Genomic DNA, 22,172 nt, shown 5'->3' on the forward strand with positions numbered 1-22,172 from the left:
CCAGTCGGACAGCAAAAGGTCTGTAGCTGAGACATTTTTTGAGTTAGAGAGCACGGGCTTCATTCTCCATGCCATAGCTTCCAGAGGGACTCAAGCACCCAACACAGTCTCAGTTTGCAACCAAGCAACATGATAAAGCCTGTGTCTGTCTTTTAAATGTCCACCCCTTCCATTCACCTCTGTATATTTTGGGGCCTAAGCAAAGGACCAAGAACATTCTCAGAGCTATCTTGGGTCATGGCATAATGTCTACACTTCAGCTGAGATTTTTCTAAGGATAGTCACACATATGTCCCAAAGAGGGACTACAAAAAAACAGGGAAAACTATGTCTGCTAGTATCCAGGCTTCCTATGGCTCCCTCTTAAATGGAGGAACAACAAACCCCCACACTGGGGTTAGTTGAAGGGTCAGAGCCCTCAGAAATCCTTCTATTTCTCAATTGTGGATTTAACATCCACCCACTTTCAAACTCCAAGAAAAGTTCAGCATGGGCTCTAACAACCGCCCCCCTGCCCCCGCCATTTCCTCAACTCTTAATGCTTACAGCAGCTGGTAGGAACTTCAAGCTACTAAGCCCAGGGCACTCCCTGGAGCTTACAGCACGAGTAAGAAAGTATCTAGTGCCTCAGGAGCCAATTCCTGGAGGGGCTTTCTGGGGCACCCAGGAGTCTCTGGTTACTTGGCAGACTGCACAGGCCACTCATATTGAAGCACACATGTAGGGCTAACATTTTGGGGGATAACCTTAGGTTGCTTTAAGGGCAGCCTGAAAATGTCTCTAATTATTGTTGTCAAAAGTGTTGAAGACCGACTTTGGGAGGCCGAGGCAGGTGATCACCTGTGGTCAGGAGTTTGAGACCAGCCTGGCCAACAGCGAAACCCTGTCCCTACTAAAAATACAAAAATTAGCCAAGCGTGGTGGCAAGTGACTGTAATCCCAGCTACTTGGGAGGCTGAGGCAGGGGAACCGCTTGAATCCGTGAGGCAGAGGTTCCAGTGAGCCGAGATGGCGCCACTGAACTTCCAGCCTGGATGACAGAGCAAGATTCTGTCTTAAAAAAAAGAAGTCGGAGACTGAGTCTTGGAGCTTGTGGGAAGCAGAGTAAGAAACTTTTACTTCCAATAGCTTTAGTGCTCATAAAACTATTCATGATTCATGTAGAAAAAATGGAAGGGACAGGGTAGGAGTTTAGTTACATGAGGGTACACATTAGTTTGTAGGTACAATGAGGGAATGGGGCAGAGACAAAGGAAAAGCAGAGGAATTGACTGCAGGGAGATAGGTGGGGGATCACCTGAAATTTTGGAAGGGGGAAGTTTGAAGAACAGGAATTAATGCCTCATTAAGGGGAAATACTTAAGATGTTTTAGGAATCCTCTATAAACATTTCTCTGATTTGCCTAAGAATGAAGTAGGAACAGGTCCAGGTAAGCTTCAGGATCTACTGGAGAGGAAACTCAGGCATGGATAGCAAATACCCTTTCTTGATTGTATTCTTGTCCCTAGAGTCTTAGAGGATTTAGTTTTAGACTCAAGGCCCTCTAGTCCACATTCACAGTGTGCCTGTATGGACCATCTCTCTATAGTATACATTTTCCCTGGAAGTGAGTTTAGAAACAACTATTATAAACAAAAACAGGAAGCAAAACAAACAAGCAGCTAACAATTTAGCACTGCAGAGGATGAGGGAGAGAAAATGCACTTCCCACACTACCTAAATGTTATAAATTTAAAAAGACCAGCAGAAAATGGCAAGGTTAGGATTTTCTAAACAGCAAACACCCAACTGCTTTACTCATTCTGTTACTATAACTTCATCAAATATTTATTGAACACTATAAAGTACCACAGGTAAGCACTAAGGATGAAGAGGTGACTTAGGCAAAGTCCTTACCTTCAAGGAATTCACAGTCTATGGGAGAACACTCATAAATTATAACACCATACCAGCACCATTGAGCTTGGGAGTGGGATGACCTCACCCTTTGAGAACAATGCCTTTAAGCACAGGGATATGGCTCTGTGCTGACAAAAGACGAGTTGAAGATCAGCTGCACTTCTGGTTCTCCTTTGCGATTGATTCGATTGATTCAGAATACAGCTGCTAAATCTAACTACAGTTCTTTTGGCACTGCTAACCGGGCTGGATTCTGCCTGGTGGTCAAAGGCTGCCAAATCCTAGATTTAAGACATTGCCTTTCCAAAGAAAAATAGCTATAATGAAAATAGCTTATGACTTACATAAACTTTAGTAATATAACACACACATTACCTTTGAAAAGGACGCTAGTATTTTGTTACATATGGACAATCACACTGACTTAAAATAGTTATTTCTTGCTTTTATCTTGTTTCCATAAGCTTTATAATTTTAATAGTACCCATCTGACTCTACCCAATGATATATTTATTTGAAAACTTCTCCAAAAGAAACTTTCTCAACATTTTAATCATTTGACCTTACCTTTACGAACTTAAGGCACAACTTTCCTGAGCCTTGGTTTCATCAACTATAAAATGGGAACGATAAACTCCAAAACACCAGCTAGCGGTAAAGTTCAAATGAGATTAATATGTGTACAAGCTGAAGTTTAACCAAAAAATTGTCTCTGCTTTAAATCTAAATGAGAAATCTTATAGCCTTGAAGCTTGACCCCAAGATGCTATAACCTGGAAAAGTGTTAAGACTAGGTGAATCTTTTCCCAGGATAAGAATGGCATGAAGAGGACAATGTGGAGGAGATAAAGGTAGTCTGGCTGTGACAGAGTCCCTTACTGATACTCAATGCTGATTTGGCTCGTCAGGCTAGTTTCCCTTAGCTCTTACCTTCCTCTGTCCTCTCATCGTTACTCACTTGGTTAAACACGTTGACCTTGCTGGATGAAGGGATACCACTCCTTTAGTGGAAAAAAGGTGGAAGGCCCTGAAATCCTGAGTGCCTTCATTGTAGAAAAAAGTTATGTATTGACTGCAAGGACAGCATCTAAGGCAGCATATATGGAGTGTCTGGAGCCCAACTGAAGGCCAATAATTGATGGTAATAAACAATAAGATATTTTCTATATGATACAGGTATATAAAACTACCCATTCATTTACAAATATTTTTAAAATGCAGTCCATGTACATTTGGATAGACAGAACTGTCCAACTTCAAAGAAAAAATTGATAATGATTTTTAAAAATTGAGGTTAAAAAATCTATTCAACAATTTAAAAAAATATTGAATTGGGCAGCAAATTAAAGTGATTGTCAAAATGTTTCACTGGATAAAACAAAATAATTGTGTCATATTTAATTTAATATTTCAAAATTTAATTGTATTGCTTAATATTGTCTGAAATCTGGGCTGGGCATGGTGGCTCGCCCTGTAATCCAAGCACTTTGGGAGGCCAAGGCAGGAGGGTTGTTTAACCCCAGGAGTTTGAGGCCAGCCTGGGCAACATAGTGAGACCCCCCCAATCTCTACAAAAAAATGGAAAAATTAGCTGGGCGTGGTGGCAAGCCTCTGTAGTCCCAGTTTCTCAAGAGGCTGGGGCAGGAGGATCACTTGATCCTAGAAGTTCGAGGTTGAAGTGAGCTATGATTGTGCCACTGCACTCCAGCCTGAGTGACAGAGCAAGATTGCCTCCAAAAAAATATATTGTCTGAAATATTTTATACATGGACAATTCCCAGTGAACAAATTTGTCGTTTGGCCACTTTCTGCATGTAGATCAGGTTATACATATCATCCATTTTCAGCCACTGTCTATAATTTCTATAATATATAATATATAATATAATTTCTATAATATATCATTCTCAGTTTTCCCCCAAAATATGCCAGAATGGTAACTAAGGAAACAGGCGAATGAATGTTTAACTTTGTTTAAACATGTACTGCAATACACATGATCATTTTGATAAAAAGTAATGATTTTCAGTTTTGAGAAAGATTTATAAGTTAGCAAATCCAGAACATGAAGCAATACACCAAATAATTAAAGAAACCAACCTCAGTAATACAGATGTCTATTTTATTAAAAAAGTTACAAACAGGTGGACTGCAGGGTCGTCTTACAAAATGACAAGAATGAAATCTATTGGAAAAATTTTACTTTTACAAATCTTTATAGGTAATTGTTCAATGTTTGTACTTGTTATTTGAGATTTTACCTTTCACTGATAAAGTTACAGTACATTAGATCCATGATAATAGGTTACATTATTTTATTTGCAGAGCCCTACTGCAGTGATTTGAACAACTCCTAAATAGATGCCATAATAAAGACAAGACATATATTGCATTTAATATTAATTTATTATCCTAATAAGCAACATGCAATCTATTGAGGAAGCTAAAATAACTTTTGGTCCCTTTTCTTAAAATGTGCTGGAGAAACCACCTTTAAAATCACTTTCCCCTGATTCCTGCGATCCTAAGTGAATTCAAGTCAAATTTGCTGCTGAGGTCAATGACAATGAACACTGTAATTTTGAGAGAGAGAGAGAGAGAGAAACAAGAACACAATCTACAGGAAAGAAACATTATAAAAAAATCAAAATCTCTAGAAAATTTAAATCATGATGAATTATTTGATTCCTTTAGAATTTCACAAAGCCACAAAGCTAATAACAATGATCCATGATCACTTAACCTACTTTTAAATGAGTGTTTGGTTTTAAGTTTGGTATTAAAGTGCAAACTTAAATTAAGTATTCACTTCAAGCAGTTCATAAATAAGGAACAATGTTTCAATTGCCTCTATCTTTACAATCTCACCATAAAATTCAAAATTTAAGAACAAGAGTTCACTTTGAGGGAATTTGCTCAGGAATCAAATGCAACACGATTTAAAAAAAGGAAATCAAAGTTTAGTCAATTTCTACTCAGTAATTAATGGTCATGCTGACCCATAAATCACATGAATGTAGATACCACTTTATTTGAACATCACACACAATATAAATTTAAAATTGCCACACCCTTTCATAAACCATCACTGCATATATTAGAGCTTTCCTTGACAAAGTTATTGAGCTCTTATTATAGATCAAAAGTATAGTTTTGGTTTTGTTTTATTTTATTTAGAAGCATGTTCAAATGACTAAAGCTGGGCTCCTAAAATCGAGAACTTTGGTGCAGTAGGTGAGCTGCAGTTACTAACTTCTGCAAATGAAAAGCACACAACTAAAATCAAATAAAAACCCAACAATAAAATACTGTCAAACTTACACAATTTAAAAATCATTGCTAGAAAAAGCCCTCATTGTCACGATGTTAAAACTGAACCAAAATATTACTCTGCATAAGTTTCCTTTCTGATTCTACACCTGTGTTACTGTTAAAATGTTCAAGTATTCAGACAAAAATGTGCTGATTAGGTAAACAACATGGAAGGCAATGGCTATTAGAAAGCACATTTGCAAAAATAAAAAATAGCCCAGAGACTTGGTGCTATTCTCCCTCCTGTTACACAGATTTTGTCTCTACTACGAACATGCTTCTTGAGAAATAACTAAAAAGCAATTGTGATAGTGCAAGAAAACTTTAACAAATATTGCTTTAAACTATTATTCAGAAAGACAAATATTAAGAACTAGAAAGTGTGTATGATTTTATTTGAATTCAATTTTACATGTGCAGAAGTCTACTAGATGTCAATTACAAGCCTGATAGGCAAAGATGAGCTATCTCTGTTTAGGTATACAATTAATTTACCATGGATACAATATCCCTTTTCAAAGGCATTGCTAAATAGGTCATAACTAAATTTAGAACTTCACAGAAAGGAAAATGTTACTGCCGCAATTCAATGCTGTAAATGAGATTAACACATGTGAAAACCTAATGGAACTGAATGCTTAACTCTTCAACTAAATGCTCTACAGTCAATTTCAAATATCAATTGTAACTTTCAGAACATGTTAATTACAAAAAAAAAAAAAAAAAACCACATCACAAACTGCACTTGAAGAAAAGGGATATTCCATCCATACAGGTAAAATGTGATCTTTAGTTTCTTTTTACAACACTGCCACACGTAAACAAAGTCTCAAAGTATTAACCAATAATTTTAAAGGAGAAAGATTTTACAAATAGGATGAAGCACTGGTACGAGGTAATATACAGAAGTAACCATTTGTTTAAGGCTCAATTTTTTCTCCATTATAACTTTCTTTTAAAAGGCATTGAGTAGGTAATACTGAGTTTGAGTATTTAATAAATACAAGTCAAGAAACTGATTAAAGAAATCAATTAAAATATTAAAAATTAACCCTTGTATATTAGCCATCAATAAGAACTTAGAAAGCTATAAAAGGACTGATTGATAAAGAATGGATTTTAAACGTATGGTAAACGTGCTAAGCATTCCTGTTTAAGGTCGATGGATCTTGAAGGCCAAAGACCTTACGCACTTAAATAGATGTATGGCAACATGCTGTAATAGAGACAGGTTTACCAAGGCTCAGTTCTGCAACCCAGGTTGTAAAGTTCTCCAAAGCAGCATCTGTGCAAATTTCCTCTGAGTTTTATCTGCAATTAAGATAAACATGTCATAAAAATGTAGAAATACGTAGTTTAAAAAGAGAACGCTGACAGCAGATCTATATACACAGAGAAGTGGTAACAAGAATAACAAACTTCAGTTAAAGTAGAAAGTTAATTTTCCCTCGTCCTGATAAGTCATTAAAAAAAAAATAGAAACACAGAAGTGATGCATTGGATATAATGTACTTTGTGTGTGCGTGTGTGTAGCTATTCTAGCTTATTTCTATAATATTATTATGCCTTGTACTTGTATTATACTTATGCAATATTAAAAATGTCCTTACTGGTTTAAATGATCTTACAGTATAAAAGTTGTTGCAAATGCTGCTTCTACTTTGAACTTGATCTCTTCACATTTTAACTGGAAATGGTATTGTTATCAAATGCATGTTAATTATGAGTTAATTGGCAGTATGTTAGACTTTTCCTAAATTTAGTTTTTTGAGAGATTAAAATAAGAAAACATCATTCAGGCCGGGCACAGTGGTTCATGTCTATAATCCCAGCACTCTGGGAGGCCAAGGTGGGAGGACTGCAGAAAGAAAAAAGAAAAGAAAGGAAAAGAAAAAAGAAAAGAAAAGAGAAGAAAGAGGGAGGGAGGGAGGGAGGGAGGAAGGAAGGAAGGAAGGAAGGAAATTCAATCAAGGTCTAGATATTGAGCACCTACTAGGTGCCTAGGTAAGGTCAGATGCTAGGTGATAGCAGCAGTTCACATTTTCCACTTGGGTCTGCCCTTTTTTGGGGATGTCCTCCCAACCACGGGATCTTCTTTTATGACTGGGATTCCTCATTCCCTGCTCTTATAGCGTACAGATTTCTGCCCTTCCAGCTAATACTAGGGAAAAAAAATCTATCGTTCAGACAGATAGAGCATCCTTCAACTGTGCTGAATCACCAAATAGCTTCTAGGGGAATAGAGTTATGTTTGTTTTTGAACGCATGAGATAAAAAATGTTATCATAAAGCCAGAAACAAAAGTAGAACAGCAACTATGAAAGAATGCCAAGGGAAACCAGTTTATAATCATTTAAGGGCTCTACCAATGTTTATAAATGCATAATTTTAATTTCATTTGACAGCTACACTTCTATTAGTGCTCAAAGAGCCTGAGATAATGCTTTATTAGCAGCTATATCATAAAAATGATTACTATTAAAGAACATCACTCTGCTCATTATTGAAATTCTGCTACCTAAACACATTAGGAAAAAATAGAACAAAAGTCTGCCTCTTTAGAAATTATTATAGAAACATTCTTCCAATTAAAAGACATTTTGCATTAAATTGTTAATTAGGACACCAGTTATTTAAGCTTTGGCAAGTCTGGTTTCCTCATCATCGAAAAAGGGATAAAAATACTTTCTTCACAGGGTTGTTGTAAGTTTGTTTTCCATTTCCAACTATGTTATAAATTTCTAGACTACCAGGATTGTAATTTTGATATCCAGACTAAGGAGCTTTATATTTTTTAGCCTAGCTGGAATTTCTATACCTACTTGAACACAACAGTATTTCATTATATATGCAGTATTATGAATAAAAATTATTCATTATGAATACTTTTTAGTAATTTAGAAAGACTTCCTTCAATTAGTTTGAATTAATGAATTTGCTATAGATTTTCATTTCCTTTTTTAAATCAAACAATTATAAAGAGGTTGGGATTTTCAAAAATGATTATTTCTCTTAAATATTGAAGACCTCTCTTCAAGCATTCTCTAAAATCAAACTGAGAAAGTAGTTATTATTTATTTCTAGCCAAAATAAATATTAATAATCAAATCATTTTACTAACCATAATCTATATGGAATAAAACATGATATATTAATCACCTCCTACCCTCTAAAAACCTGGGTAACATTTGGTCTATCCACATCCACAGGATGACAATACTCCTGTGAAATCAAGAGATATAGATAAATCCTGAGTTAGGCTCTACAGTATTAACATTAGGCATATCTTTAAGCAAACAAAGTATTAATACTAGCTACTTTTCAAGAGAGTAATAAATTATAATTATCTGCAGTAATAAATCCTGAAGTAAAATGCTTGCATTAAACAAAAACAACAGTCTCTTTCAGGTTAGAATTTCAAGTGTAAATGTTCTTGCTCCCCAGTGACAGCAAAATTTTCAATATACTAACACTTTCATTTACGTAAAAATAAATCGCTGAAGGTTTAAAAGCAGCTGGTCAAATCAGTACTTTTTAACTTGCAGGATATCACATTCAAGCACGTTGCAAATGTATAACTTGCAGCTTTCAAGATAGAACTCAAGTTATCCTCGACCTCACTCTCAAGTTTCCAGCAAGACACTCAACAAATCTTATCTCTAGAAGCTTCTATTCAAACTCTTACTTAATTGTTTGGTTTTACTTTTTAGCTTTTTACTAATGCAATATTATAGGAAAGTATAAAAAAAAACCACACACACACACACACACACACACACACTAATCCAAAGCTTTTGCTCAGGAAATTATGAAATAAATAGGGTCTCCCAAGTCAGGTAAATTGGTATACGAGAGTACCAAACACAGAACAAAAGGAACAAAGATCATTATTTATGTCAGCCTGAAGAAAAAAAGGGGATTCTTGATTCAAGACTAGCACATCATTTCACATGGCAGCAGAATGCCTGGTATGTTAACAAAGGCTCCTGAAAGGCTTAGCAGTTTATGAATGTCTTTTTAGCTTAACTGGACTTACCTTATCTAAATACAATGGTATTTACTAGCATTGTCTCTCTCTCTCTCTCACAAATACTAGTGTGTAATCATAATCACTTTTAATTTTTTTCTAGTTTTAGGGATATGATATTCTTGGGATTTAACCAAAATACTTTTTTTGAAAATGAATTTCCTTTCATATTTAATTAGCATTTTATTTACAAGTTAAAAGTTAGTTGTATTAGCAAAACATCAGGCTGGAATTATAATTTTAATAAATCGTTATTTTAATAATGATGTTAATAAATCATCAAAAGTGCTATTTTAATAAAACATTAAATTATTTTAATAATTTTAATAAAACATTAAAATTATTATTTTAATAATAATTTTAATTTCAGAGACAGGATCTTGCTCTGTCATCCAGGCTGGAGTGCAGTAGTGCAATTGTGGCTTACTGCAACCTGGAATTCCTGGGCTCAGGGGATCCTCCTACCCCAGCCTCTTGAACCGCTAGTACTACAGGCACACACCACCATACCCAGCTAAGTTTTTTATTTTTATTTTTTGTAGAGTCGGGGTCTCATTACATAGCCCAGGCTGGTCTCAAACTCCTGGCCTCAAGTGATCCTTCCACCTCGGCTTCCCAAAGTGCTGGGATGACAGGTATGAGCCACTGCATCTGGCCTCAGGCTGGAATTCCTCTGATACAGGTTATGTTTTTGTTAAATATCTTTTGTTTTGTTTCTCTATCCTAATGTGCATAATACTCATGAAGCTTACTAGGGTTGGAGTGAGAGGACTAGATCTTTAAACGTGTTCACTGTCACCCATTAAACACAGAGAGCAAAAGCGGAACCTATGGCATAGAATCCTTGAATGGAGGTGGAATCACACATGAAGGAAAGCAAGCTCACTAAATGTTTATAGTGAACCCAGGGTAGAAGGGATGGGATTAGCTATATTTCTTATGTACTAGACCTAAAATCTCTGAATGTTTAAATTAATATGATTAGTTCAATTCTGAGATCTCACATATTATAACCAAGTCCAGTGATAATAAACAACAGTGTGAGCCCAATGATACAATTCCAGCTGCTAGCTTTGAATTAGACCAGATAAGTTAGTACTCCCCTCAACTCTAAATTGCTTTTTCTGAATTTGATATTTCTAAGATTGGCTAATTAAAACTACTTGGGAGTATGTTTTTGATTGGATATGTTTTTCTAACAGCTGACAGGACTTAAGTTTTTCTTACTGATATTATCTTCTGAATTGTAGAATTCTACTGAGAAGTAATCCCATGGGGAGAATCTTTTCTGTAGTATGGCTAGAACACTTCCTTGGTGGCAATTCTCCAACTCTATGATGCAATTTTTGTTAATTCTACTGATAGTTCATTCTAAGCCAGAGAGGTAATGGAGTAAAACTGAATGGCTCATATGCATTTCATTCTGCAATAAAAGCCTAATCTTGAGGTTAAAAGGAAGCAATTAAAGAGGGAACAGATATACAAAGAGTCATTCTAATCACCAGACACCTCCACATCCAGAGCAGGTCTAACTAGGCACCTGTCCACTCTCAAGTCTCAAACCATGAACCAACCCTATGAATTCAGTGAAGGTCTGGGAGAATTAGGAGTAGTAGAAAGGGCAAGGTGGTTTTGTTTTTCCCTTTTACCCAAGGTTCGCTGAGGGCCTTTATGGTACATACCACCCCCAAAGCATGCTTCTTCTTCCATTCAACTCCTCTGCTCCACTTTGACTCACCATGTGAACTGGATGACAGATGAGCATTTTAAATAAGCCATTTTCCCCATTCAAAGTGATATGCAAATAGAGCAGTGGGAAAAAAAGAACTATCTAACAAAACTATAACTTCTACAACAGAATTCCACCCCAGCATTTTACTGATATTATTAATGTTTACCTTGTATAGGAAATTTTAAGTATGTGATGTGATTTGAGGATTTTTCTCCTCACATTTGCTAAACCCCCAGCATACCATAAAAATTAAAAACTAAAATTAAAAGTTAAAAGAATTAAAAAACATTCTGATTCTATATTTTTTTATTTTAAAAAACCCTGAAAATGTTTATCAATTCCACTGTATTTAGGAATAGTAAGTCTAGCTAGACTAAAATGATGTTCAAATAGAGTTTAGTCTTTCAGTAGCCTTTGTTAGCATCCCAGGCATTCTGCTGCCATGTAAAATGACGTGCTAGTCTTGAACCAAGAATCTCCCTTTTTCTTCAGGCTGAAATATATAATGAACTGGGGCTGACATAAATAATGATCTTTGTCCTTTCAGTTTGCTTCCCTGTGTTTGGTACTCTTATGCACCATTTACTCTAGTTGGGAGAACCTGTTCCATAGTACACTGAGAAAAATGGTATAAAATCTTACAGGAGACCTTCAAACCACAGTGAATAACACCTTTTCCCCCATTTTCTTTATCACTTTCATCAATACTGGACTGACATAAAGGAATCCTTGAAAAATCATCTTTAAAATATTCTATTTGCCAAAAGGATATATCAAACTGTCACATTTAAGAGACACCTTTACTGCACTTCCCCCTTACTATTAGGGAATCAACAGAATATTTTAGGATATGATTATGCTCCTTCTTGGCATTCTTTCTGTTTGAAAGTCAACACTGACACCCCCCACCCCTACCACCAGTCCCCTCAAGTCCTATCCATCTTCAAAGCCTGATTCAAATGCTATTGCTCCCAATATCTCTAACTCGGTGGCGCTTAACCAAGGGCAATTTTTGTCCCCAGGGGGCATTTGGCAATTTCTGTAGATATTCTTGTCATAATGGGGGATGAGGAAGATGCTACTGTCATCTAGTGGGTAAAAGCTAGGGATGCTGTTAAACATCTGACAATGCACAGGACAGCCCCAAACAGCAAAGATCCCAGAATGTTAAGAAACTCTGTTCCAGTTGGTTGTGGTCTCTCCTTTCCCTGAACTCCCACAGGACAGTGATTTACTTCTTTTATAGTACTATGAGATTATTAACAAAACATCAATCCTTCTCAACAAAAATATACCCAAACAGTGAACTGCCGATAATTTATACCAGCACAGAAGAGCTATGATATAGTGAATGAAACCAGAACAGGGTGACAATGCTGACCCGGGTTTCCATTATACTGCTGCCATACAGCAAAAGAAGTCCCTTCAAAGCACTTGATCATACACTCCTCAGATCAGTAAAGAAATCAGGATGATGGCAGCGTATAAGGAATCTGGTTATGCTTCCAAACTTACACTAAAGTTACTGCCAATCGGAGGGTAAAAGGTGAGGAAACAATCCTGGGAGCCACGCAGATAAACAGGTGTTAGGCACGAGGCCTGTGACCCAAATTGAAAGATGTTAAGACATAAATGTGAGGAATTATCAGAAGCAATTCTTAGAGCATTAATAAATTTTCCCTCTCAGTTAAAAACAACCAATTAACAACAATAACAGTGTTTCTGATTTACATCCTATTATTTCTAACTTGGACAAGGTACTCTTCTAAATATTAGCGACAAACATTTCTCAAATCAACTTTACCTGTCAAAGTTTGATATTCAATTTAGATCTGGGTCTGACAGATTTCAAAGCTCCATGACTCAAGCTATAGGATTCAAAATCCACCATCTATTTTCTTCTCTTCTTAGGTAAATGGTGAACAAGGACAACCACAAATTTTACTAGCCTCAGATTAGAGATTCCCATATATGGGAATCAGTTCAATTTTATTTGATGTCAGAAAAAAAAACCCTGCATATAGTGCACTTTGTTCTAAAAGATCTTGGTCAGGGAGTTCCCCTTAATATTTTTAGAAATTCAGCTTATTGGATATTTTATTTCGAGGCTAATATCTTCATTTATATATTCTGCTTACAAAAACAAACAAAAACCTACACAGAGAACTTGACCCACTACTATAAAAATGAATAATTATAGGTATTAATAATTTCCATTTTTAGTATGTTAATTAACAAAAAATACAAATATAGTTGGCTTGAGATACTAAAAAAAATCTATGTACTCATTCCTGTAGGTAACTAAATAGGTTAAAAATAATTCAGATCACAAAAAGTTACCAAATGAAATAAACTCAGAAATGATTCAGAAGAAGAGGTTCAAAAATAGCTTTAGAAATTATTCACCTGCCAATTTGGCTGGGAGAGCTGGCTCTCTACATGTATGAGACCAATTTTATTCAGTTAACCTCCTATAGCTGTCTACACTAATGATGGAAGGAAAACTGGGAACATTTCGTGGGAGTTGGTTAATTTTTAAAAAGATGATAAAACTAACACAAAATGTGTATAGACACTTACGTTATCTGCCCAGTAAGTGTCAGGTAGAAAAATAGAGCAAAACAGTAAAGACACAATCACCACACAGAACTTGTTCAATTGTGAAGCTGGCTTACAATTTAAGGAGAGAGATTACAGCAGCAAGAACATGGGACTTGATCCATAAGCCTCTCCCCTCCTCAAAAGACTATACTGCAAGTACAATGCTATCAACCAAACACAAGCTGGACTATGGTCTGAAAAGTGACTTTATAAAATAATAGATGTAGCTAGACATAAGAAAATAAATGAGTTTTCATCATATTCTGGTATGCTAAAGGCTGATGAGTGAAAGCATTTTAAATAAAGCATTGTTGTCATCCTTCATTTTCAAAGATGACACTATCTGACAGGAGACCTTGTCTGAAAAGATAAATTAGGGACCGTTAGTCTTTTCTCCGGGGAGCATACACAAAGCCAGACCCTTGATTAGGAATCATTGCTCCAATCTGAAATGCCTGTTGCCATTTGCAACACTGCCTCCTAGACTCGAGGTCAGCCTTGGCTCAGGAAGATCAATTTCATTCCTGATACTGTCAGGCTAGTCTGGCATTTGCTGCGGTTTCTCAGTCATTCACAATATTGGTTGTTTTATCTTATTATCTAAGTGTTACTGTCTAAGTGAGACTATTTGCTCAATTACAATCTAGACTAAAAGATCATGGCATAAATAATCTTGTTTTAAATGCTTCGTAAGTTTTACATAATCTTACTTTTAAAAAAGTATGAGTTCTAAAAAAAAACTCATTCATTAAAAAAAACTTGTAAGTTATCATTTAACTCAGTGAAAGGCCTGAAGGTTTGTTACTGTTCCTATTAATCTCATAATTTATTAAATTGAATAAATTTTTTATGCATGAAACTGTTCCTTCTAACACATCACAGATAATTCAACTAGATTATCTTTTGGACCGTACATTTATAATGAAGTCAGGGTACACTGTGGCACTATAATTTGTTATTATCAGAGGTCACTTAAGTCCCTCAAGTGTTAGGTACAGATGAATTTGCTTAAATAATTGTACTGTTAATCAAGCACTTGGTGATTAGTAAATTGGTGATTTTAATTGCAGCAATTTGCTTGCTCAGGACATAAAAACATAAAAGTACAGAAAATACCACAAAACTTCTGAAATTATTACTCAGTGCTCTCCTGTGCATTCTGGATGCTAAATCAGAAGAACAGGGAAAAAGTGTATTATGGTTTAACTCAACCCAAAGAAATATTACCAATAAAGCAGAGAAGGAAGAACAATAACTCACTTAAAATCCTGGTGATGGGAATATAAGCAATTTGTTACCTCCGCTTTGCTTATCTGCATTTAAAAAAATTTTCTTCATTGAATGTTGACTATTTTGTGTGATGGAAAATGTTATTTTAAAAATAAAGAAATTTAAGGCAGTGCCATATGTATTAACACTAACCAGCTTTTTGTTTTACTTGATCAAAAAACAAAACACTACCTGATTCATACAGTTCCATCAAAAACTAACCTGCTCGGTATGGCCATGATTGAGGTTATCTTCTTTACTGGACGACACAAGTTGTACAACACTGATCTTGCTTCTCCGGCAGGGATGAATAGTTCATTTGCCTGACGATCTCAGCAAAAAGTTCATCCACCATTGATTTACTTTTTGCCGATGTCTCCATGAAAGGACAGCCCCATTCTTGAGCCAGAGCTCTGCCTTCTGAAGACATAACCTCTCTTTCTGGTTCCAGATCCACTTTATTTCCTACTAGGATTAGTGGGACTTTTTCATATCTCTTCACTCTGACAATTTGATCTCTCATTGGCTTGATATCCTATTCAAGCAATCACAAAGAGAAAGAAAAACATTATGCTGTTTGTATAACCATAACAGAAATATTACAGTATTACAAAAAGTCATACCTCAGTGAGTATACAAAGCTGAATCCAAAATGAAATCACACCTAAACAGAGAAAACGTCATCATTTTGTCCACTGAAGTAAGAACTAGATAATTTCCAGAGACCCTACCTGCTGGGTTTGTCAAGAATATAAAACATGGGTTGCACACTAACCTTGACTCATATAATCACTTTTACCCACCCCCAGTCTATACTGATTAAAAAAGCAAGTTTCCAAATGATTAATCCATTCGTACATAAGGATGTTTGGCCATCTCCCTAAACCTGCCTGCTTGTCATCACTCCTTGTAACACCTGTTATCCTAGCACAGGATTGCAGCATCTATGCATTCCTAGCCATGTAGCAAGAGGGCTTGAGTGAAAGTGTTTTAAGTGGGGAAAAAAACCACTTTGTAATGCCTAGAATAAAAGAGGTACAACCAGATGGATACACTTAAATGTTTTATTTTAAATTGAATGGTATGCATTTATTCCAGTAAAATCAAACACCTTAAAATACACTTAAATTCACTAGAAACTACTGTAACAGTGAGCAACTCCTGGGAAGGACAGTGCAAGGGGAGTCTGGGTGGGAAGAAGTCATTTTTTTTTTTTTTTTTTTGCCTGTGTTTGTTTTTACTACTTGTTTCCCTATGCGTATTACTTTTTCCAAGTAGTTACAACGAATTACAAAAGATAAGAGCGTTAGCAATTCTCCAGTAGCATCAATTTTGGGAGGTGGGGGCAAGTATTGATTTAATACAATATTATAGACTTAATTATAAAAATCACCATTTTCGGTAATATTTCATAATTTTAAAAGTTTGCCTTAAATAGAAAATGTATGCTTAATTGGAAGTCATAGTAAGTACAGAATATTCACATGTGGGCCTACGGAAAAGCAAGGGACTATGAAAATCTATAAAAATATAGTTATTTGATATTTGCATCAATTTGGTTTGATAATATATCAACTCAGATTTCTAGGTTACGCTTATTTCCCATTGTCTTTATGGAAACATAAGTTCAGCTGAAAATCCAAACTTAGGGCATTTGGGCTCAAAAGAGTTTACATCTCCACTGAAATAACGGCACAGTTTTTCACTCCCAATTCATGTCTATAACAGAAATGGATATAACAGAAATCTTATGAAACACCCTTCAAAAGACTCTCAGCCTCCAGAGAGTAAGCTGATAGAATAACAAATCTCCTGAGGATCCTTTAGGGAAAAAATGCCTGTCAAACAGCACCTTCAGTACTTTGGTACTTTCTGGGGGAAAATGCTTTTATGATACTATTGTTTGGGAATTTATGCCTACATAAAATGAATTTAGTTTGGTCTCAATAGCTTTTATTTGTTTCCCCAGAATTTATCATCTTAAAAAAAAAATCCCTGAAGTTGTTCTATCAGGTTACTGGGAAAGTTCACTATAGTACTTTAATTTAAAATACTAAAGAAAGTGGAATTAGCACATTGTATTGGCTAAAGCACTTAAGGTCTCTTAAGTAAGCTACATTAAGTGCATACCTTTAAATGCAGAAAAAATATATCCATTTCCTAAATCAATGGAGGTCAATATAATGGGTCAATATGAGGTTATTCATTTTCGAGGAATAAATAGAAACATACATTGCATATCCTAAAATAACGTTAAACCTTCAGTCTGTTTCCCAGTGAAGGACAGGACAGATTTTCTAAGAGATTGGACCACATCCAGTTTGGCCACCCAGCCGGAGTAAGAAATCTGCACTTGTTCAGTGTTCCCAGACCCACGTATTTTCTGTAAATACAGGCAATGTTACCAGAAACAATTTGGATCAACTGCAGAAAAAGAGTCATTCCTGATTTTTGTTGGTTATTAATTCTAGGTACTAGTCTTTTCTATTAGTAACTTTTCTTCCTACTACACGCCCCAAGTAATTAAGTAAAATGCCTAGAAGGCAGGTCTTGAGTTCTTCGTCTTGCAACACTAAGATTTATGAATCTAGTTGAGAAACTTGAGAGAGAAGGGGAGGGCGGCGGGAGGGGGTGTTGGGGGGTGGGAGGGGAAGGTGTGGGTGGGATAGACACAGAGGACTTATCTGTGCAACAGATAATCGGCTCCAAATAATTTTTTCAAAGTGCTCTATTTACCCGAGATTATTTGTTAGATGTTTTGTCGTGTAAGTTAATCAATACTTGTTGAATTGAGCAAGCAACTTCAGAAGGTTATATTCCAGGCGAAATATACACAGACTGACATTTCTTTTTCACTTTTCTTTCACTTAAAAATGGCTTTAAAATATTTGTTGACGCTTGTTACTTTTTACTACGCTCTATAGAAACAACCCGATAGTCTTCCGTGGCAGGAGTAACCTCAAAAATGCGTCATGTCTAACTTTCAAAAGCAAAGCACAGTCATTAATGCACGGTTCAAGCAACCCAGAAGTCGATGTCGGATTACCACACCCCCTTCTAACAAATTACAAGACTTGGTTTGGTTACCTGAAAAGACTGTTGATTAACCAGGCTATAAACCAGGATGAAACCTTGGCCGTTTTTGATGTAGAGATCTCTCATGGAGGCAAACTGCTCAGTTCCTGCGGTGTCCAGAATTTCCAGCACGGAGGGGGAAGAGTCCACTTCGATCTCTTTGCGGTAGAAATCTTCAATGGTGGGGTCATATTTCTCAATGAAAGTCCCAGTGACAAACTGCACAGTAAGGGCAGATTTGCCAACCCCTCCACTCCCTAACACCACTACCTTGTATTCCCTCATGAGTCTCACCTTCACCAACTCCTACCAGAGGGGGGGGAAAGATCACCCCGCTAGCTGCGGCGCGGCTAGACGAGGCGGAAGGTGGGCGGAAATCTGCGAACTGGGGAGGAGAGTGCAGAGGAGCAGAGGGCCCAACCGGGGAAGAAGAGGAAGTTACAGGAGGGGGAGGGGAAAGAGCGTAGAGTCGGGGAGGGTGGGGAAGGGATGGTAATGCCCTTCTTATAGGAACTGCAGCCCGAGCAGGGGGCGTGGGGAGGAGGGCGAGCCTGGGAAAAGCCCGGCGAGGGTGGCGAGGAGGCGCGTGCCCCCGGGAGGGAAAGGGTGGGGGCTGCGGCGAGGGGACCCCGCGGCGAGGCGGACGTCGGAGGAGCCCGCAGCCCGGCGCTGCCCGGCACCCCTCCCCCGCCCTTCACACAAAGGGGCCCAGGGACCCCGCTTCCTGCTCGCGCAGCCCAGCCGGCTCAGGCCTGAGGGCTCCGTTCCAGTTACCGCTGCCCGGGCGGGTTTCTGGGCCCCGGCTCCCGCGGGGGTCGTCCGGCCTGTGAAGGGGAGAAGGACGCATATTACCCGGCTGACCCCCGCCCCGAACCTGCGGCGCCGGCCGCCGCCTCCCCCGACTCCCACCCGGATCAAGCTACCGCCGCTTACCCCGCCGTCCGCACCCGCCCGGCCGCCGGGGAGGCTCTGTCACGCCAAGGCCATGGCCACCCGCTGGCTCCTCTGTCTCTCCGCTGCCCCAGCGCTGCTGCTCGCGGCGGGGAAAGAGGCGGGGGCCGTCCGGCGGCGGCCGCAGGGACTCCAGGCGAACCCACCTCTTTTTTTTCTCACCCCCCCCCCCCCAAGCACACACCCGGAAGGGTTTCCCTGACACACTGGCTGAGGTGCCCCAGTTCCCCGAGACTGGACGGGATCACTTCCGGTGGGGAAAGTCCCACCTCTTCGGGGCGAGCCGGGTGGCGCTGGAGCCGCGCCCTGCTGAGCGAGCGAGTCGGCCGGGGACGGTTTCGGGTCGGGACTCCGGCTTCGGGAACGGGCCTCTGGAAACCTGCGACGTCAGTCCTTACCCGCCCGCGGCTGCCGCGGACCGTCCCACCCCCAAACCCGTAGAAGCCCCTCCGACCTGCAACCTCCAGCCGCCCGGCCCTAGGACTTGAGCCGCTCCCTGGCCGGCGCGGAACCTGCGGGCTAATAATCTAGCGACCGGGAGAACGCCAAACATCCCTGGACTAGAAGTTGCAGGGGAAATCAAACAGCCCAGAAAGTTTATTCTCCTTGCTGGTATTTCTTCCACTTGCTATTTTGCTGAGAGATGCATGCAAACTACCCTTAGACTTCAGATGCAGTGCGTTTTACTTAGCCGTGCCTGACAAACACGCAGAACTTTTACCGTCTGGTAGATCCGCCTTGACTTTACCAGCGAATACTAAAGTCACTTAAAAAAAATCACAAGGCTCGAAAACAGCAGCATTAGAAGTAGACTTTATGGTACTCTGCTCAGCTATGTTCTCATTTGATTCCAACCACTACACGGCAGAAAAGGTAACCAATATTCAGGAAAGATTTGATTGGAAACGGTTTAGGCCTAAAGACTAATTTATTTTAATCGTTGATTATCTTTATGTATAACAATTTGCTTGGCTGGCTCTTACATGCTGAAGTTTTGTTTTAAAGGCCATCCTATGTAGTCTTTGACATTCAAAAGCAAGTAGTAACTCTGGTGTTAGATTCTAAGTTTCTATTTTTAGATAAAATTGTTACTTCCGACTATCTTTCCCTTTGCTAGCTTTGTATTTGTAAACTTTGTGTCGGATCCACAGAGCCCCAGGGCCAGGAGTCTAGGCTGTATTTTAGGTGTGTCACTTTCTTTTCAATTCAAGCATGTACCCAGAAACCTGCGAGACTCAGTGGCCAGCCTAGCAAAAATGACTCCAAATTCCCTTACTTACAAGCCCTAAATGGCCAAACTCTATAAAGAGATTTATTACTCAGCCTAAATTGTTGGACATTAGAACACAGGCGAATCATAGTAGTGTGAGGTCCCACTGTCCCTCCCTGAGTATTCCCCAATGTCACTTACAGTCTTCACAGGAGAGTTTAGTTCAATTTCTCCTTGACCTCAGGCCGGTGCCATCTCTCCAGCGAAGTCCCCAGCTCTGGCTCCAGCTGGCCTGGGCCCTGTGTCGTATCAGAGGCACTGCCCTCTGCTGGAAGAGGTTTGGTCTGTGAGTTATGAGTTTCCCCACAGGTCACTGCTCCTTTCACACGTGCTGTTGCCTGATTTGGAGCTCTGCTGCTTATCTCCCTGCCTAGCTGTCTCCAGACTGTCTGGTGGGATTCACAGCCCTCCACCAGCCGTGCTTGTAACTGAGTCTGGAAATTCCTCTTCTGATCCAGCCAGTGTTGAGCAATCGTGGCAAGTCTTTGCTCTATTACTAAACTGTCAAAGCAAGGAGTTCTTTTTCAGGTCATCCCACCTGTTGGCAATTCTAATATCTCTGAATGTGTTGGTCATGCTTAGGAGAGAGTTCTTTGTTTCTCCACGCAGTGAAACATACTCCTCCCCTCAGTACAGCGTCCTGTGGGGTCACTCTCGTCAACTACAGTGGACAAATATTACACTCAGTCTAAAGATCCTTCTAAACTTTCTTAGGAAGGGTATTCATTACAGCATTGATTAGGAAATCAAACAATTGGAAGAAGCTTAAATGTCCTTCAGTAGGTGATTTTTAAAAGTTTCATAGCTCTCTATATCTATTATCTATCATCTATCTATCTATCTACCAACCAACCTACCTACCTATCTGTATTCACAGAATAGGATATTATGCAGCTACTTTAAAAGAGAAAAGTAGATTTGTAAGTGTTTATATAAAAAGATGGCCAAGATATATTGTAGGGCTGAAAAAGCAAGATACTGAACAAATGTCTAGTTGCTACTGTTTATGTAAAACGCAGGTGTGTAATAGTTACATAGCCATTCAAATCTGAAACAAAGTAATTATGGGTGAGGACTATTATGAAATGGCTTTTATTTCTCCATATTTTAATTTATAAACAATAATTGGGAAAAAGGAAGTAAATATAACTTTATAATATTTTTAAAGGAGGAACAAAAGAAAGTTGTTGATCTTGGTTTTGTAAAAAAAAAAAAAAAAAAAAAAAAATCCTGACTGTCTAGGGGTCAGTGGACAGGTCCGCCCAATTTAAACAAATTCCCTACCCTTGCTTGCCCTCCCCAAACATCTCTATACTTAGAAAAGTATTTTCACATACATTATCTCATTAGACTCCTGTTGTTTGCCAGTGTACTCTCATTAAGCAATGAGGGTATAAAGAGCAAGCAGAAGAGTGCGGCCTGGCAGTTGAGAGCTAAGGCTCTGAAATGAGACAGAGGTACATTAAAATTGCAGCTCCGCCACATTCTAGCTCTGTGTCCCCAAGCAAGTGATTTCACTTGTCTGAGCCTCTAACTCCTCACTTGTAAAAAGGAGATAAGAAGTTAACGTGAAAATGTAATGAGGTATTACAGGTAAAGTGCTTAGCACAGTCCCTTGCACATTATAAAGCCTCAATAAATGCTATTTGGTTTTTATTTAAAAGATTTAATGAATTGTTAATTTTTAAAAAATAGCAAACATGGGGGTAACAAAATTTTAAAAGCTCAAATATCTGCAAATGGCACGAAAATAATAATTCAGTTACTCTTCACAAAGATATTTATTGTTAAAAGCTTCTTATGTTTTTCAGGGGGGAACATTATTCATATGTCAGTGTATCTATCAATCTACCTTCTATATATATTTTTAAAAATTACTGTACTACAAAAGTAATCAACTATACACACTATTTTTTACCTTGCTTTTTAAACTTTAATTAATTAATTTTTTTAAGACAGTGCCTCCCTCTGTTACCCAAGCTGGAGGGCAGTAGCATGATCATAGCTCACTGCAGCCTCAACCTCCTGGACTCAA

The 22,172-nt window shown here is 38.2% G+C and overlaps 1 protein-coding gene and 1 long non-coding RNA gene across 3 annotated transcripts in view; one reads left to right on the plus strand and one right to left on the minus strand.

The window, feature by feature from the left end:
- Window positions 1–4,008: 4,008 nt before the first annotated feature.
- Window positions 4,009–20,378, minus strand: RAP2C (RAP2C, member of RAS oncogene family). Of its 2 annotated transcripts, none has more exons than XM_008967166.5 (4): window positions 20,279–20,378; window positions 17,929–18,740; window positions 15,064–15,376; window positions 4,009–6,523 (listed from the first exon to the last, which is right to left on the minus strand). In XM_008967166.5, exons 2-3 carry the CDS (start codon window positions 18,199–18,201, stop codon window positions 15,098–15,100), a joined length of 552 nt encoding a protein of 183 aa, XP_008965414.1. In that variant the 5' UTR covers window positions 18,202–18,740; window positions 20,279–20,378; the 3' UTR covers window positions 4,009–6,523; window positions 15,064–15,097. The 2 variants fall into 2 exon arrangements, with proteins under 2 accessions (XP_008965414.1, XP_008965413.1); XM_008967165.4 differs by lacking the exon at window positions 20,279–20,378 and adding an exon at window positions 18,850–19,018.
- Window positions 19,103–22,172, plus strand: part of LOC129395456 (uncharacterized) — a 212,115-nt gene continuing 209,045 nt past the window's right edge. Inside the window, exon 1 of the long non-coding RNA XR_008622904.2 lies at window positions 19,103–19,740. This is a non-coding gene — a long non-coding RNA (uncharacterized LOC129395456). The remainder of the gene's footprint in view (window positions 19,741–22,172) is intronic.

This window comes from Pan paniscus, chromosome X, assembly GCF_029289425.2.
Source record: "Pan paniscus chromosome X, NHGRI_mPanPan1-v2.0_pri, whole genome shotgun sequence".
Lineage (NCBI taxonomy): Eukaryota > Metazoa > Chordata > Mammalia > Primates > Hominidae > Pan > Pan paniscus.

What these genes read in the sequence shown, in the direction of transcription:
- RAP2C (XM_008967166.5), bottom strand. Translation starts at nt 18,201, where the DNA reads ATGAGGGAATACAAGGTAGTGGTGTTAGGGAGTGGAGGGGTTGGCAAA. An exon ending in TTAATCAACAGTCTTTTCAG is followed by an intron (nt 15,377 to 17,928) that starts GTAACCAAACCA and finishes TTGCTTGAATAG; the next exon opens with GATATCAAGCCAATGAGAGA.